General features: G+C 36.0%; 3 protein-coding genes across 3 annotated transcripts; 1 reads left to right on the top strand and 2 right to left on the bottom strand.

Annotated features, from left to right (window-relative positions):
* Positions 1–706: 706 nt before the first annotated feature.
* On the bottom strand, positions 707–3,232 carry LOC8267352 (pentatricopeptide repeat-containing protein At3g62470, mitochondrial). The gene has a single exon (XM_015716965.3). It carries the CDS (start codon positions 3,230–3,232, stop codon positions 1,124–1,126), a length of 2,109 nt encoding a protein of 702 aa, XP_015572451.2. The 3' UTR covers positions 707–1,123.
* Positions 3,233–3,598: 366 nt separating this feature from the next.
* Positions 3,599–12,187, top strand: LOC8267354 (DNA mismatch repair protein MSH6). The gene is made up of 21 exons (XM_002515248.4): positions 3,599–4,438; positions 4,535–4,634; positions 4,854–4,956; positions 5,037–5,090; positions 5,182–5,256; positions 5,471–5,539; positions 5,663–5,746; positions 6,012–6,206; positions 6,295–6,845; positions 6,928–7,057; positions 7,187–7,278; positions 7,392–7,570; positions 7,646–7,848; positions 7,947–8,048; positions 8,518–8,680; positions 9,513–9,799; positions 9,896–10,033; positions 10,342–10,421; positions 10,571–10,670; positions 10,926–11,055; positions 11,494–12,187. Exons 1-21 carry the CDS (start codon positions 3,601–3,603, stop codon positions 11,739–11,741), a joined length of 3,921 nt encoding a protein of 1,306 aa, XP_002515294.1. The 5' UTR covers positions 3,599–3,600; the 3' UTR covers positions 11,742–12,187.
* A 138-nt stretch (positions 12,188–12,325) lies between these two features.
* On the bottom strand, positions 12,326–15,330 carry LOC8267355. Its single transcript, XM_002515249.4, has 7 exons — positions 15,059–15,330; positions 14,886–14,957; positions 14,303–14,367; positions 13,766–13,910; positions 12,899–12,979; positions 12,684–12,779; positions 12,326–12,502 (listed from the first exon to the last, which is right to left on the bottom strand). The coding sequence occupies exons 1-7, from the start codon at positions 15,191–15,193 to the stop codon at positions 12,455–12,457; spliced, it is 642 nt and encodes a 213-aa protein (XP_002515295.1). The 5' UTR covers positions 15,194–15,330; the 3' UTR covers positions 12,326–12,454.
* Between the last annotated feature and the right edge of the window lie 3,118 nt (positions 15,331–18,448).

Genomic DNA, 18,448 nt, shown 5'->3' with positions numbered 1-18,448 from the left:
ACAACGGTGTCTGGGACATATAATAATGTTTTTAAATTCAGAAAATCCTGCATAGAGCAGCCTTGACCTACTATATCCAGAGCGTTAGTAGAACATCCTCATCAATGCAAATAACTTTGAACGTGCATATTGCTTTCTGCCCAAAAAGGATGACGATAATAACCAAATAAATCTCAGAAGTTATACTCCAATAGCACAAGCCATATTGGTAATAAATTACACCATCATGCAAGATTGAAGGTATATGCTCGGCTCAATGAACAACTCTGCAAATTCTTACACTCTAATAACTTGGAATATGATTACCACAAAAACAGAGGAGAGGTGCTGACAGGACCGTGTTTAAATGGGACGTATATAGGAGGACGCCAACATTTAAATTAACCTCGGAGCAAGATCATACAGGGCAGATAGATTCTGACGTTTGAATAACACAGTTCCTAGAAGAAATGATAAGAGATTCGACTACTTAGATATCTGCAAACAATAGCTGCCGCAGGAAACGCTCTGTCCTACTATTCACAGGTGATCTGAAACCAATTCATGAAAATCAACTTGCGCACTAAATAAGCAATATGACTGAAGATGAAAGGCAATTCAATAAATATCGCTGCATTGAAATGTCAACCGCACACTAAAATGCATACTTCCCCAACATCTCCAGCCTTCACACAAGAATTATACACTGAAGAAATAAGAACACAAATAGGAGCAGACTAATTTTCTTTTTCTTTTTCTTTTTCTTTTTCTTTTTCCTTTTCCTTTTCCTTTTCCTTGTTCAAGGGTCAAGAGGAGCAAAAGAATTCACCGCCATTTAAAAATGGACTTATTTACATTCAATGAATTTTACCACAGAAAACTAAGAAAGAGGGAAAATGCAAAACAACCCACAATAAAAGGGAAAAAAAAAAAAGAAAAAAGAAGAAGAAAATATTCAACACAAAAGGTACAAAAAAAACTGGCATTAGAGGGATAAGGGTAAAGAAAACAGGATACAGTAACTAGGAAAATATACAGGCATAAACCATAGATGTATAAGTTGTACAAGTCAAACCACCATCTCTCGACCATTGTTTGACCAGAATACTGTTAGTGCTGGTGCTCATCAGCCTCATTCCAGCATCTATTGAGCCAAATCTCTTCTTTTAACTCTCTTCTGGATCATCCCAGCCCAACTTGCAAGAACATTAGAGACTCCAAACTTCCCGGAGAACTTCAATCTTTGGGCCAACTCCTCTAGTATGTCAGGATTCCCACCTCTAGATAGATCAGCCCCGAACTTGTTGTAGTCAAGCTGAGGAGCTTTCATTCCTTTCTCTAACATCTCCTCTAAGTATTTACAAGCTTCCCCTGATCTTCCCTGACTTATAAGCCCTCCAATTAAAACAGTGTAAGAATTATCATCAGGGCAAAACCCCTTCCTACTCATCTCGTCCCAAACTGCTCGGCCCATTTCATAGTTCCTTGTCTGAAAATAGGATTTCATGATCATGTTATATGTGTGAATTGTAGGTTCAATTCCACTCTGAGTCATCTTCTTGTATATTCTTGCAGCATCATCTGGCATCTTTAGTCTGGTCATCAACTTAATAAGGGCATTGTAAGTCAGCCCATCAGGGGGACAACCCTCTTCTTTCATCTCCTTCAACAAGTCATAAACCATGTCCATCCTCTTCCGATTCCCAAATCCTGTGATCAAACATGTATAAACTGCAGCATCTGGCTTACACCCAGAATCAATCATCTCCTGAAAATATTCAACTGCCTCTTCCATCTTTGATTGCCTGCAAAGATATCGAATCAAAATTGTATAGCTACGAACATCAGGTGACGGGCCCTTGGCCTTCATGACCATAAACAACTTGATTGCATCAGACCTTTGCTTACTCCTTAACAACCCTTCTAGCATAATATTATGTGCAACAATATCAGGCTTAAAACCTTTATCAATCATCTCATTCCAAACGCTTCCTGCCTCCATCAAATTCTTTACCTTACACCAACCATTAAGCAACACCGTATAAGTCCTCAAATTTGGCGTAAACCTACCTTTCAAATTCTCAAAAAGCGCTTGAGCTTCTTTTCCAAGCTTAGCCCTCCCAAGACTATCAAGCAAATGATTGATAGTCTCAACTCCAACTTTATAATTATACTTCTTCATCAACTCGAACATCGCAACAGCCTTTTTCCTCTCCTTTGCAGCAGCAAAAGCTCTCATAGCAATTGAAAATGTGTCCATTGTCAAAACCCCTTTTCCACCCATTTCTTCAAGCATCGAAACCACAGTCTCAAACTGTCTAGTTTTCGCAAGTATACTCATCATTGAATTATAAGTCCTTGAATCATGCTCAAAACCTTGTTTTTCCCCAGCCCAGCAAAAGAATCGAAACGCTGGTTTTCTGGCATGACGAAATCTTTCCAACACATCAATAACCAGATCATGCGATAAATTGATCCCACATTCATCAAGAACCGCCTCCATGTTCCTATCTAACGCGAATAATTCATCAATCACCTTGCATACTCTATCAACCTCCACAGGGTCCGCACTTGAATTAATTTTTTCACCATCATTATTGCCACTTTCACATTTGTTATCCTCATTACAGTCATCATCAATTTCAGTATCACTAGAAAAACCCCTAAGAGATTGTGAATTTTGAGAGTTTCTAATAACTTTGGATTTACAAGCTAGTGACAATGTTGTTTCTTGTAAATAATGGAGTGAAGAGGAGTGTGGCAAAAGAAATGGAACTTGACAATGAGAATGATAGAGACTATGATAAGTAGAATTATAAAACAAACGAGACAAGGGCATAGAGCTACCACTAGAAACCCACACTTGCTCTCTTCCTCCACCTCGTTTTCCTCTCTCCCTTTGTAAACAGAGAAGCTTCTCGGCGGTGAAGATATCGCCATTGATGTTTGATTGTAGTTTTTGGGATTTTAGCAAGATTGAAAATCTCGGGGATTCTTTTAGAGTGCGAAACATTAGGCAGCAGCAGCCATTAAAGGAGTAGCAAAAAGGAAAAATAGTTAAATTATAAGAAGGGAAGAGAGAGTTTTGGGATCGAAGCAGCGGCGGTGGTTGTACTGGAAAGTGAAAGCGGCAGGCGTACCAGGGGATGGTGACTAGGTAAGGTCCAACTAACGGTAAAGTGAGGTTGTTGCTGGGTTCGGCAACCGAAATGGACAGATCTATTGGGCCTGTACGTTCTTTGTACGAGCCCATCTAATCAGGGTTCGGACCTTCGGAACCGGCTCATGTAGTTTTGGACTGTTAAAGTGGCTTTTCTGGCAATAACGCTTTTTGGTGCGCAAGTACACTGGATAACACCATTCCCGCCAAATAACGCCGATCGAAACACTTGCCGGGAATTTCCACTGAGTTCCCGCCATATTTCGTGATATTGTTGAAGCCTAGAGCTTGGTTGTTAACTTTTCATTCTTCAAATTCTCAGTTTTTAGAGTTACCTTTTTGCATCGATTTGTTTTTTCAGTTTCCATTTCTCCCTCTCTATCTCTCTATCTCTGTGCATCTTTTCCCCTTAAACTCACTCTCTTCTTCTGCTGCCATTATCTTAAAATCGCCGGCAAAGAATGGCGCCTTCACGTAAACCGAGCAACGGCAGGTCACCACTGGTTAATCCACAACGTCAAATCACCTCATTCTTCTGTAAGACAACCTCTCCTTCTCCTTCTCCATCTCCATCTCCATCTCCTGCTTCTACTCTCTCCAAAGGACAAACCCCCAAATCTAACCCTAACCCTAACCCTAAACCATCAAGTCCTGGTCCTACTACTCCTTCTCCTGTACAATCGAAGACCAAAAAGCCACTCCTAGTCATTGGCAAAACTCCAACTCCTTCTCCATCACCATCAATGCCTAGAGTCATGGCTAATTCGTTCGGTAAAGAAGTGGTCGAGAAGAGGGTTAAGGTTTATTGGCCCTTGGATAAGACGTGGTACGAAGGTTGTGTTAAATCTTATGATGAAGATTCTGGTAAGCATTTGGTTCAATATGATGACTTTGAAGAGGAGGTTTTGGATTTAGGAAATGAGAAGATCGAGTGGGTTGAGGAAAGTGTGACGAAATTTAAGCGATTACGTAGAGGTTCTTTGGCTTTTAAAAACACTGTAATTGAAGATGAAGAGATGAAAGATGTTGCTGATATTGAAGAGGAAAATGCTTGTGTTGACGGTGATGATTCTAGTGATGAAGATTGGGCAAAGAATGTAGACAAGGATATTAGTGAAGATGAGGATGCTGATTTGGAGGATGAGGTAGAAGAGGATAGTTACAAGGGTGCAAAGAGTGATTCGAGGAAAAGGAAGGTTTATGGTGCAAAGGCTTCTGTGAAAAAGAAGAAAAGTTGTGGAGATGTCAGTGAAGGGGCAGTCAAGGTTTCTTTCATCGAGCCAGTGAAGGATGGAGGGAGTATGTTTTACATCTTGTTAGCTTCTTGCATTTGATATGTTTTACTTAGCATGCCATTTCGGGATTGCTTAGTCCCAATCTATGTATTTCTTGCAGATGGATTTTGTAATGGGCTTGGTAATGGTAATGCCTCGATCAATGATGCTTCAGAAAGGTTTAGTATGCGGGAAGCTGAGAAAATGTGGTTTCTTGGAGCGTAAGTTCTTTTTATAACTCCAACTTCTTAGCCTATAATTGTTTTCAGTCAAATACTTCTGTCACATTGCATAACAATAAATATTAGATACCCGGGCATTTACTCTTAGCAGTCAATGAATTGGTTCTCTGCAAGCTAAGAATAGGGTAATTTTGTTCCGTTCTTGTGTTCAATGGTGTGTACCAATCATTCTGCATACTCACTTGGGATCTGAAACAGAGAACGGAGGGATGCAAAAAGGAAGCGTCCTGGAGATGCAGATTATGATCCAAGGACTCTATACCTGCCTCCTAGTTTTGTTAAGAGTTTATCAGGTGGCCAGGTAAGAGCTTTCATACAACAGGTGGTTTAAAGTATTCAAGGTCTTTTTATTTCATTTCAATTGGTTCTTGCTATGTATAGAGACAATGGTGGGAGTTTAAATCAAAGCACATGGATAAGGTTTTGTTTTTCAAGGTATGCACCTAAGTCAAATAAAGGTGTACACTCTAATTAATATACTATTTAGTGCATCGAATTGATAAATATTTCGATGTTTGTGGTGCAGATGGGCAAGTTTTATGAGCTTTTTGAAATGGATGCACATGTAGGAGCTAAAGAATTAGATTTGCAATATATGAAGGTATTGATTGAACTGCTGTGTCCACGGTTTGTTTTGAATCTAGTCCTCATTCTTGATTTATCATAATGTAGCCAAACAAAAGGCAGAAAATATTGGGCTGAGCCCTGAGGCGTTCTTCTTTTGTTCTCAGCTACATATTTTGGATATCTTGTTGGTTTTAAGCTTTTCAGTTCTTTATCTAAAGTCAATATTTGACTCCTGTTTGGTTCCATAGGGAGAACAACCTCATTGTGGTTTCCCGGAGAGAATCTTCTCAATGAATGTTGAAAAACTGACTAGAAAGGTGGGTACTTATGTTATTTCCATCTTATGTTCTACCTTTCTTTAATAGACCTACTGCGCTTGTATTTCTTTAGCGTATTAGTCCTCTGAGGGAGATTTCATTTGAGTTGTCTTGATAGAACAGGGTTATCGGGTTCTGGTCATAGAGCAGACAGAAACACCTGAACAACTAGAGCTTCGTCGCAAAGAGAAAGGTTCTAAGGACAAGGTCTGTAGATTTGTCATGAGATATTGGTAATGATTGAATTTTGTTTTGATACTTCCCTTCACAATTGGCTACTAAAATCATACTTCATGTCTTCCAGAACCTACGATTTCCTTATACGTCCATGGTCAATGTAAATACTGAAATGTTATTGAAAGTAGACGACATGTTGACATAAATAATTACTTGAGGAATCCTGATGTTTTAGCCAATTCTCTTATGACTCTATTACATCTGAATTTCTGAGATATCTTTTTCCTATCTTTAGGTTGTGAAACGTGAAATATGTGCAGTGGTTACAAAAGGAACATTAACTGAGGGGGAATTGCTTACAGCAAATCCTGATGCTTCGTACCTCATGGCAGTGACTGAAAGTCAGCAGAATTTGGAAGGTCAAAATTTTGAGCCGACTTTTGGCATCTGTGTGGCTGATGTTGCTACCAGCAGAATCATTCTTGGGCAGGTGGATTGAATTTTTTGCAATTGTGCTGCTGATTATTGAATGTTTTCTGGTAATGCCTTCTTATTTGATCACTTTCACCCTGTTCCAGTTTGTAGATGATTCAGAGTGCAGCTCATTGTGTCGCCTGTTGTCTGAGCTGAGACCAGTAGAAATTATAAAACCTGCAAAATCGCTCAGTTCTGAAACTGAGAGGTTACTGCTGAGACATACTAGAAATCCTTTGGTTAATGATTTAGTTCCCCTTTCAGAATTCTGGGATGCTGAAAAAACTGTTCATGAAGTCAAGATCATCTATAAACATATCTCTGATCAATCAGCTTCTAGATCTTTGAATAAAGAAGATAAAGATACAGCAAATCTTCAATTTACAGAGGAGGGGCCAAGTTGCCTGCCAGAAATTCTGTTAGAGCTAGTAAATAAAGGAGACAATGGTAGATTAGCACTTTCAGCTCTTGGAGGCACTCTCTATTATCTCAAACAGGCTTTTCTGGATGAGACATTGCTTAGATTTGCAAAGTTTGAATCACTTCCATGCTCTGATTTCTGTGATGTTGCTCAAAAACCATATATGATCCTAGATGCTGCTGCCCTGGAGAACCTTGAGATTTTTGAGAATAGCAGAAACGGAGGCTTGTCAGGGTAAAGCTTTTACAATTTAAATCTGTCAAATTTGTTGTTTTCCTGACCCTATACTGAGTTTTTTATTTTTTGATCTATGAAGGACGCTATATGCTCAACTCAATCATTGTGTTACCGCATTTGGGAAGAGGTTGCTGAAGACATGGCTCGCAAGACCGTTATATCATTTGAGATCTATTGTGGACCGCCAGGATGCTGTGGCAGGTCTACGGGTAAGTTTCTATTGTTGTTCATGTTAGACCTTAAGTCCTTTTTGTTTCCTTCATAATTTACATCTTTCTTCGTTATCATTCTAATCCTATTAATTATCTTTTCATATGTTCTGATATTTTGCTTTCTAGGGGGTAAATCAACCTGCAACACTGGAATTTCGAAAAGCATTGTCTAGGCTTCCGGACATGGAGAGATTGATTGCACGCATATTTGCTAGCAGGTATACCTGAAAAAGGAATAGGAGCACTTATGAGTATGATTATATGATCTGTAAATGATATGCTGGTGATTATATGATAATTTCTCATGTATGTTTGTTCTTATTGATTACAGTGAAGCGAATGGAAGAAATGCAAATAAAGTAATTTTATATGAAGATGCAGCAAAGAAGCTGCTTCAAGAGTTCATATCTGCTCTACGTGGCTGTGAGTTAATGGAACAAGCATGTTCTTCACTTGCTGTCATTTTGGAAAATGTCGAGTCGAGGCAACTACATCATTTGTTAACACCTGGTATTGTTGGTTTTAATTTTCTTTTATTTCTCACAAAGTGGTATGTGGCATCTCATTTTTACAGTCCATGTGCAGGTAAAAGTCGGCCCCACATTCATTCAATTCTTAAGCACTTCAAGGAAGCCTTCGACTGGGTGGAAGCCAACAATTCTGGACGTGTAATACCTCATGAAGGAGTTGATATAGAGTATGATTCTGCATGTGAAAAGCTTAGGGTCATTGAGTCTAGTTTGACAAAACACCTGAAGGAGCAACAGAAGATACTTGGAGACAAATCAGTATAAAATCTCTAGAAATATTTTTGGTCTTGTTTTTCTTTTTCACTCAACATCTTTTAGTAGATAACCAAGCTATGTCATCTTGTTGCCTGTTACAGATCATGTATGTCACAGTTGGTAAAGAGGCATACCTACTGGAAGTTCCTGAACATTTTCGCGGGAGTATCCCTCGTGATTATGAGTTGCGTTCATCCAAAAAGGTAGATAACAAATATATGATGCATGACCATCTATTAAACTCATTTTCTTATGCCTGTAGGAAGGCCAAGTCTGCCTAACCACTTCACTGATTGTGGCACATTAATTTTCTGCTCTTCTTATAAAACAACATTATCTAGATGTTTATTATTTTTGTTATTATTTTGTTAAATATGTAATACATATACATTTCTGTAGATTAAAGATGTAACCATTAACCGAGTGGAATAGAGAAAAAAGATCCTTATATTTTATTTCCGAATTCAAGAATTTATATGATACTTTTTAAATGTTTGTAAGTTTCTATTAGTGACATACTAAACATTGATAAATAACTTATAAGAATGCATTTTGATTAACGGTTGAGACGTCAACTTCTGGTATGATGAGTGATTAGTGAAGATTGCTTTGGAGTATCCTTCTTGCTACTCTGCTGAATTTCATTTCTCTGCCTGCTTCTTGCACTTGCAGGGCTTTTACAGGTATTGGACTCCGAGTATTAAGAAGCTCTTAGGAGAGCTTTCACAAGCTGAATCTGAAAAGGAATTAGCACTGAAGAACATTTTGCAGAGATTGATTGTTCAGTTCTGCGAGCATCATGATAAGTGGAGACAACTCAATTCTGCAACTGCAGGTTTGTACATTTACATCATGCATGTCAATTGGGAGCTTCCTTCTATACGGGCTTTCCTATAGTTCTCTATCATGCTCATTCACAGAGATGCATGCATGCCCACACTACTGAATATGAAGTCTAGTTATTTGTTCTCTGCTCTGACTAACTGAAGTGCATCATCATCATTGGAAATGAAGGATTGAAATATTCAGAGAATAGAAATCAAACAACTGTCACCGTCTTGGGTTACTGGTCATGTTATGGGGCTAGTAACTGGATAATCTTAAAGCTCAGCTAAGAGTCTTGCTCTAATTGACTTTCCCCCCTTACTTTACCTATCTTGCTAGATCCAGTTTGGAGCTCGTTAAGAGAGGACATCATAATCTATAACAACGATTTAGTTTTAGAAATTCAGTCTACTTTCTGTCATTCCGTGTCTTTAATATATAGACACTGTTTCCATTTTGAATAACTGAAAACACAACTTTCCTAAAGACCAAGATTACATCCCATGTTTATAGCATGCATGGGTTAGTAATTACAGCACACGGTATTTACTGCTGACGCAATTAAAACTGGAAAAGATAACTATCAATTAAATAAAACAACAGAAAATAAATAGACTCCTAGTGCAAACATTGAGCTAAAGTGCAACCATTGATCTCAGACTTTAACCTCTCCAGCTATAGGAACATGAGTGAACCTTTCTGTAAACTAAGTTCGCATTTTTTGCTTGGAACAGCAACCTGGTACTTTGCTTGTACTTCTTTTGTGGCATCTGAACTCATCATAGCAACTTGTATTCAACATGATATAACTAATTATATTTGGCATGGCTTTCATGTTTCAGAATTGGATGTTTTGATCAGTCTGGCAATTGCTAGTGACTTCTATGAAGGACAGGCATGCCGCCCAGTCATCCTAGGTTCATCATCAAGTGAAATGCCATGCTTCTCTGCAAAAAGTTTAGGGCACCCTATTCTTAAAAGTGACTCTTTAGGCAAGGGTGCTTTTGTGCCCAATGATGTTAGTATTGGTGGCAGTGATGGTGCCAGCTTTATCCTTCTCACTGGTCCTAACATGGGTGGGAAGTCTACTCTTCTCCGGCAAGTTTGTTTAGCTGTGATTCTGGCCCAGGTATATAATATATATATATATATATATATATATATATAGGTAATTATGTTTTCTTGGGAAGTCTACTCTTCATATTGTTTCTATGTTATGCCACAGGTAGGAGCTGATGTCCCTGCTGAGAGCTTTGAATTGTCACCTGTTGATCGAATATTTGTTCGAATGGGTGCAAAAGATCATATAATGGCAGGACAGAGTACATTTTTAACAGAACTTTCAGAAACTGCACTTATGCTGGTGAGATTTCAATTTAGAATAAACAATCATGAAAGTTGATTTAGCTTTTCATGATGTGCTGCTGCTGCTTTATTTGGAAATAATTGTTAATAAGTGAACTTGTTGAAATTTCTGCTCGATGTTTTATTGGGATTTCTGATGCAGCTTTTCCACTGTTGACATTGAAATATCAACAGTGCACTTGTATATAGGGCGTTTCATTATTCTCTTTTATCTTTTAAGCCTTAGATATTCTTGTAAGGGTGGTCCAATAAATACAGTTCCAGCTGACTAGCATTTTAAGTATATTTTATTGTGGCTTTTAACAGTCATCGGCCACTCGTAATTCATTGGTCACACTGGATGAACTTGGACGCGGCACATCAACATCAGATGGACAAGCAATAGCGTAGGTGCCTTAACTGAGCATGATTGAATTGGCGTCTCCTTTTATTGAATTCACCATTTTGGATTACTTCTCCAAGTCTCTTACATTTTATCTAAACTTTCTGCTGGGTTTAGTGAACCTGATTCTACTTTCTGGTTCTATCTTGTCAGGGAATCAGTCCTTGAACATTTTGTCCACAGGGTGCAGTGTCGAGGAATGTTTTCAACCCACTATCATCGATTATCTGTAGACTATCAGAAAGATCCCAAGGTTGCTTTTTATCTTCTTTCACTGAAATTGAAGCTGTTTGAACATGGACTATGAATAGATGCATTCAGGAATGCTCTCTGGTCTTAAGTATCAGTGTATATGAATTATGTGTTAGTCACAGATGTACGATGTACTGAAATTGTAAATTAAACTGGCTGCTTCACATTTGAATGCATGAGCCTTTATTTTTTCACCATGCTAGTAGCTTTCTTGCAAGTGTTGACTGATATGAATTTCTTTTACTGTCTCATATAGGTATCTCTCTGTCACATGGCATGTCAAGTTGGAAGAGGGGTTGGAGAAGTGGAAGAAGTTACATTTCTTTATAGGTTGACACCTGGTGCATGTCCTAAAAGCTACGGTGTCAATGTGGCAAGACTGGCTGGTAATGCTTTCTGCCTGATTCTTTCCATCTTCAACTGTTAATTAAAGGTCTAATAAGTGATTGGCCAAGTTATTGTGGTAGCACTGACAGTATATCTGTTGGATCTGGTTGCAGATGCTTCAATGTGTGTGTGTGTGTGTGTGTGTAATTCATTTCTCATTGCAGCAAATCTAATGTTAAAAAGGAAAATATGTTAAATGAATTTGGGAACTTTAAAGAAATAATTGATGTCCTTATTTTCTAGTTATTTAACAGGATAATCTGTGTGGGATTGTGGATCATTATCGGAATATTGAAAGATGCACATCTAATCTAAACAATTTCTACATGATTCATTTAAACTTTATGTTGCATCTGGTTAAGATCAGTAGATAAATTGTTGGCGACAGTTTTCAATGGTCCTTTGAGAATGAATTCTAGTGCTTGTAACTATTTCAGGACTTCCCGACCCCATCCTTCAAAAAGCAGCTGCAAAGTCCAGAGAATTTGAGGTAATATATGGAAAACACAGAAGGAGATCTGAAGGAAACTTGACCATTCAAAGTAATGGCGATGAGATGGGAGTCTTCCTACAACATGTTTTTGATGTGGCAACAAATTTGACTGGCAACAGGTCGGAGAGTATTGGAATCAGCTCACTTACTGAACTTCAGCATAGGGCAAGAGTATTTCTGCAGCAAATTTGAACTGGGTGCTAGTACTGGTACTTTTGCTATCTGTATTCATTTCTGTAAATAACCGAGTAATTAGAGAAGTTCTCCTTAGGCTTTGGAACATTGCTGATTTTTCCCATCAGGCATTGCTGTCAAATTTTGGGGCCAATTTGGTGAGGCGGGGTAAAATTTTTAGCCATTGAATATGCAATTTAACAGGATTTGCCACTTTAGGATTGATACAGAGGGTTGCTCTAAGTTGGATTAACCAGCTCTTTTGTATAGTCGTAATTAAATTAGTGAGGATGTAGTGTAGTTTAGTTTCAACCAAAGGAGTGATTGTCCTCCTGTCATACGGTCGTTGAAATGTCAATGAGGTGGGTTCAACCAACAAAAGGGAAAGGTTGTCGCCCATATTATGCGAGAATTGTTTTATCATCCAATTGGCTCTTTTTTGAAAGGTGATTACATATTAGTTAGTGTGGTGGTTCATCTTACTTACTGATCAGTATTGCTGTTACCTTTTGCAACTTTTTTAGTTATTGGGTGGTAGGTGAGGTTGCTTCATTGCTAATTTTGAATGTGACAGATATTTTCAAATTTTAACTTTTCTTTGGTAAAATTAATTTTCATTTCATTTATTGCCCCAAAACAGGGAAAGAATATTGACAAGACGAGCATCGATGGGATGCTCTGATACAAATGGAAATAATGTAGGAATTATACTAGGATTTTAGAGCACGCAACTATACTAAATGTTGCTGCTCATCTTCATCTCCTTCGTCATCCCTATCCTGAAACAGGAAAAGATGTTCAGATATTTAGCCTGCAGGAGTTTTTCTTTTGAAAAGAATAAAAAAAAAATAAATAAAAAAATCAATAGATCAATGATCTTGGCCAGCTCAATTGAAGTTTTAATTCTTAGGCCAGAGACCACTCCTTATTTTCTGAAGAAAAGGAAAAGAAGTTTCTGACCTGATATTGTCTCCGAATGCTTTTCTGAATTGCTGCAATTGTCCTCAGCACTATGAGCATTGGGAGAAGAATCCCACTAGCCCTCAGTGCAAGTATCTGGAGCATAATACACCAAACGGGAGTCAAGATAGTGACACAAAATCCGATTCAGTTTGTAAAGAAAGTGGTAGTTGAAGTGCGAATTGATTTAGTAAGTAAGAAATTATTTTACTTACGGTTAGAAGCGTAAAGGGGTAATCTTCCGTCCCTCCGGTGAGGGTAGCCAAGAAATGTTTTAAAAGTAAAAGGAGGGTGAACTGCCAGTTAAGTTGACATTTAACAAAATAATTAGAAACAAAAAAAATATATATGAAAGTAAACGACATACATTTTGGCTCCAAAAATAAAAACCTAAAGTTATTTGCTTCCAAGTTACACTTTCATCTCCTTGTAAAGGTTTTTTATCATTTGATTTTTGGCCGTTACTGAGCTTTTATGGGGTGCCACTTTTTTTAAAATTTCTGGCTAGCCATTAGGTTAGTGAACTGTAATCCATACAACTCCTTCCTCTCCTAAACAATTCCAGATGCACCGAAAACCAATTAAGAATTCTGATTTGAGGTCCTGGCCCACACTAAAACAACTGGTGCTCACTTCAAAATTGACCCATGCTAAGGCAGTTGCATTTTGAATTTACTGCTAATTCAATCCATCCCCTTTTCTTTTTTAGAATAATCCATCCCTCATTTAATGAATGTTGTAAACAAAAGAAAAAAGAAAAAAGAAAAAATCCATGTTGTTGATCAACCAATTTATATAATTATATTTCCTTGATTTCTAGAATTATAACCCACTGAAATAATTATTTTAAAAGTAAAATGTAAAATTAAAATTTTAGTGTCCATTTTTTAAACGGTCTCACCTTAGGAATTGTAAACTATAATAAATCGTTATATTTAACTTTCTAATAATATAAATGTCAAGTGTTAACCATATACAGTGAGCCCGTACCCATATTTCAAAATTTGTTCTCATATAAGCACAATATTTTGCAGAAAATCATAATGGCGACTCGAGAAAGTTCAATCATAAACACGACTTACTGTTAAAGCCAACGACCGGCAATAGGAGGCGCTTCTATCGGCGGCAGTCGTGCACTCAGAATCTCCGGCGTCAACTGTTACTCCTTCGACCACCGCCGCCATGCCTTGACTTTCAGGGTCATGTTCTTGAATTTCCAAGCTTTCTCTATTAAAATCATTCCCGGATTAATAGATATATTACATATTTTACAATCGTTACGTAATTATAAAAATTCTGAGAGCTGAATCCATGATTACGATTCCTGAATTAGATAAAAGCAACTTAAGCAGACAGAAAGTATGTTCCTAGTACGCTAAAATATATGAGCAACTATAGACCCCTACGCTTAAGGAGCAAAATTCGTTGTAAAAGCACATTTGGATTATTTAATTGGCGACTTTACAAAATGTAAAGAAAAGGCGACAAATATTCTAAAACGCGGAGAACCAGTTGGTGGATAATGCCACGTGTAAGCTAATAATTGAGTCATTTACTTAAATTATTGATTATCTAAATTGATGAAATTTTATGAGCGGAAAATAAATAAATGTATGTACCTAATTGTCATTGCATCCATCAGCTGAGACTTTTTCGAAGGTGCCGTGTATCCTGGTTCATAGCTCTGCAATACAAAATTCCAAAATTTCATGCTCTCTGAAAATCATTTATGATTATTATCATCTGACATCTTTGAATTCCAAATGTCTATATTAACACTCTGCTGGCAACACGTAAGAAATAAAAGTACCCACATGTGAGGAAAAATCCTGGAAAGAATTCTACTGAATTGAAAATCTTTTCTTTTCTCTAATACAATAAACTGCAGTAGCAGAGGAATCCGTAGAAATCATCTAACAGACGCGGAGAAAGATGTACAACTTTTTGATAAAGACAACAACATAGAACCCAAAAAGAAAAATCAAAGCGAAAACACAAAGTTGATGTTTACAGAGTCTGAATGAAAAACAACTCAACCCAATTCGAACAGGAACAAGAGAAAGAATACAGAGAGAAAAGAGACAGAAGTATCTGAATTTCTGAAAACCCAGAAAACCAAAATAGCTAACTAAAGTACCCAAGAAAATTAAAATAAAAGAGAAAATAATTTCATGTTGTCTTTGCTGCGCAGAAAATTCAAACCTGGAGACAAATTTCACAAGTTGTATTTCCTTTCTCGTTACACCATCTCTGTATGCAATCTCTGTGCGCAAACTGAACCACGAAACCAAGTCTATAAAAAACTGAAGAAAGAAAACAGAGCATGAAATTGAAAACCAGGAAAAGCGCATGAATTTTGATTCGGATTGAGATACCTTGACAGTTCCTGAACAGGCACAAGGAGCTTCCAATGTTTTGCAGCTTTCAAATTCAGCTTCATGGCAAATTCTGCAGTGAGATACTGCGCAACTCGTTTGCAGTTCATCTATCAACAATACTACTTCTTCCATTTCCTTCTCTTTATTGGTGTGCCCTCTTTCGGTTTGTCTTTCTTCTTTTTGAAATGAAAAATCTCTTATTCTCTCTGTTTTTTCGTTTTTCTTTTCTGTTTTGCTTTGTCCTCTCTATCCATCTCTATGACTTTAAAGAAAAGAGACGAACATTGAAATTCCAAAGTTGCCCTTGTAATTGAGCGACTGAATTTTGAAAATTTTTTAGTTTACAAAAATTTGACAGTCTAATAATTAAGCATTTGCTTCATTAAATACGAGAGTTTAAACTTTTACAGTAGACTTTCTTGTGTTATTCAATGGACATGGTGGACTATGAAAATTGATATATTTTTATATTCATCATTACAATTTTTATGAACACCGATTAACTTTTTATGAATATTGATGGATAATGACATTATATTTAAATTTAAAATTTTTAATGGATAGATTTAGAATTTTTTCAATCTTCTTAAATGAGAATATGGACCATTCTATACTTTAATTAATTAATAATTGAATATTCAAATTAAAAAATAATAATACTAAGAAAGATTTTTAAATAAATTTAGTCTGCCATATCATTTTATTTATTAATTGTTGTATTTTTATTTATTTATTATTATTAATAACTTATAATTAAAAAAATTATAATAATTAATAAATAAATTTACATTTAGTCTATAAATTACATAGCATATTAAATCTATCTAATAATTTCTCGGCTGCCAAAAAATAATAGGAGAATTTTCTTGGGTCCTTTTAATTGTGGAAAAATATGCATTTATTTTTGGAGAGACACCGACGTTGAAATACAATATAAATTGGAATTTGGAGTCTGAAGTGTTTGACCTGCAAATGTGTATGGAGGGACTTGTGATTCATCGTCAAGCAAAAGCAGTTTCCAGCTCTATGCATTTAGGTTCTTTCACAATGATTGTTGTAATCATACGACTTTTTTCCATTCCAGGGATTCTTTGCTTGTCACTAGATTTCTTCCTTCTTTTTTCTAAAAAATAAAAATTATATAAATTCTCAATTTAATTATAATAAAACTATTAGCCCATTAAAATAATATAATTATCTAAACAAATTGGAAGTTATAAATTTCTTAAAATGCAGCTGGATTGATATTGGATTATGTTTTAATATGTTATTTGATATTTAAATCTGTTAGATAGTATAATATTGGCTAAATAATATGTTACTGTTTAAATTAAAGGAGAATTAAAAAATTAAAAGAAAGAGAGAGAGAGAGGAGATTGTGCTTTTATAATATACCGAATCAATCAATATGGCTTATTGTATGGAATCTGGATTACGAGTTAAAATATTTATTAAATTTTCATTACGCTGATGTAATGATAATTATATAACATAATATTTATATTAAAAAAAACAAATCAAAACAAATAACAAGAGTGAGAAAAGTGCAATATAGTAATCTAATATTTATATAATAATTATTATTATAATAGACAGCATTAAATAGAAAAGATAATAAACAAGGAAAAGTTCTGTTTAGTTCACTTGGCCTTTGCAGTTTTGAATGTAAAGTCTCCGATCTGCCATTAACGGCTATAAACCAATTTCCATACCTGAAATTTAAATTAGTGGGCCCCTTAGACTTCTAAACGCGCTCACCTGCCTCTGATTTGCTGGGTCCGCTTTTCTTGGACGTTCGAAAAATGTCCTCTTTCAATTTATTTTAAAATACAAAGTTTTGTAATAACTTTTGTATTTAGATAAATAAATATTAAAAAAAATTAGATATACTTAATACATCGTTCATAAATAAATATTAATTAATAATGTTATATTGCTCATTGATTTTAAATTTTCGTTACAATTATAAATTTAATTGCTCCAAGTAATATAAAATTGTTAATTGATATAATTTATTTTTATAATTTTTTAAACTATTTTATTTTATTTAATAACGCAAGTTAATGTAAAAGAGGAAACAAAATTATATAATTATAAAATTATATATTTCAATTTTGCATTTAAGCGTGATTTGTATTTAACGTAGGAAAAATGGGATGCTGACATTTGTGCTTATCCCATCTTTGATCTTATCGCTTATTTTTATATATATAAATATTAAATAGATAATGATACTTAGAATTTGTATCAATTCAATCACATTTCACAAAGATGGGATACAAGTGTGGTTTATTTAAGGCTTCAGGCGAAATGGAAAAGCAAGTGGGCGGCCAATTGCGACTTCGTGGGGACAAAAAAGGATGCTACTTGTCTATCTTCCCATGCTGATCTGGGCCGTTCATCTTTTATCCAGTGATGGCCTCCACGTCTTCCATGGCACTTCCTGGGATTATCCGCTTCATAAATCTTTGCCTTAACCCAGATTTTAATCAAAGCTTTCTTTGCAACACCATAAATATATATAAAAAAATTAAAAGTTAAAAAAGAACACTGTTGAGAGGTTCATACAATAAAAGAAGAATCATGTCAATAAATATCTTATAATTAATAGACCAATCAGGCACTCTTGAAGAAGATAGCATAAATAAATTCTTTTATATTTTTATAGATGAGAAAAAAGGAATAAAAAGTCATTATTGTTATTAGACACACTTTGTTTGGTAGTGTGCTAGTATTTGCTCCTTAGTGTGTAGGAGCTAAAAGGCATGCAGTTCGCATAAGCAGTTGAAACTCGTCAATCAAAACTGGAGCCATATAAATTCCAATAAAAAGGTAAAAACAACAAAAGCAAGGCTGATCATTTAGGTGAAAATGGGGAAAAGTTGAGTATGATTTACAAGGACAAATGAGTTAAATAATATTAGGATGCATGTTAGACGTAGCTATTATAGAAGATCGAAGAACATAATCATGTGATTAGGAGAGTAATGCCAGTTGTTGGAGGAATCTTTGCTTCAAATTCAAAGGACACTGCACTCTACCAATTTGTTGCTCTGGCCCATAAATATATGCAATGCTCATTTACATGTGATGAGGCCGGACCGATTGGCCCAGGCCTACCATTCAACTCTTGAAAGACGTGCTGCTGGCTCGTCTCCGTCCAGCTTTCCTTCAATTTAGTGTTCTTTCTTTCTTTCTTTCTTTCTTTCTTTTTTTTCTTCCAAATCTATTAGGTAAGCTTGCTTGGGTTGGGGTTATAAAGAAAAGTATCAGATGATTGTGTAAGCATATATTGCAACCTCTCAATTGTAAGAACAAAAATAAAAATGATGACACTTAGAGTAGGCCCCCTAGCACAAGAACAAATCCAGCAAATCAATCATCTGT

The sequence above is a fragment of the Ricinus communis genome, chromosome 1, assembly GCF_019578655.1.
Source record: "Ricinus communis isolate WT05 ecotype wild-type chromosome 1, ASM1957865v1, whole genome shotgun sequence".
NCBI classification, from domain to species: domain Eukaryota; kingdom Viridiplantae; phylum Streptophyta; class Magnoliopsida; order Malpighiales; family Euphorbiaceae; genus Ricinus; species Ricinus communis.
This window is presented reverse-complemented; position numbering and strand designations above follow the sequence as displayed.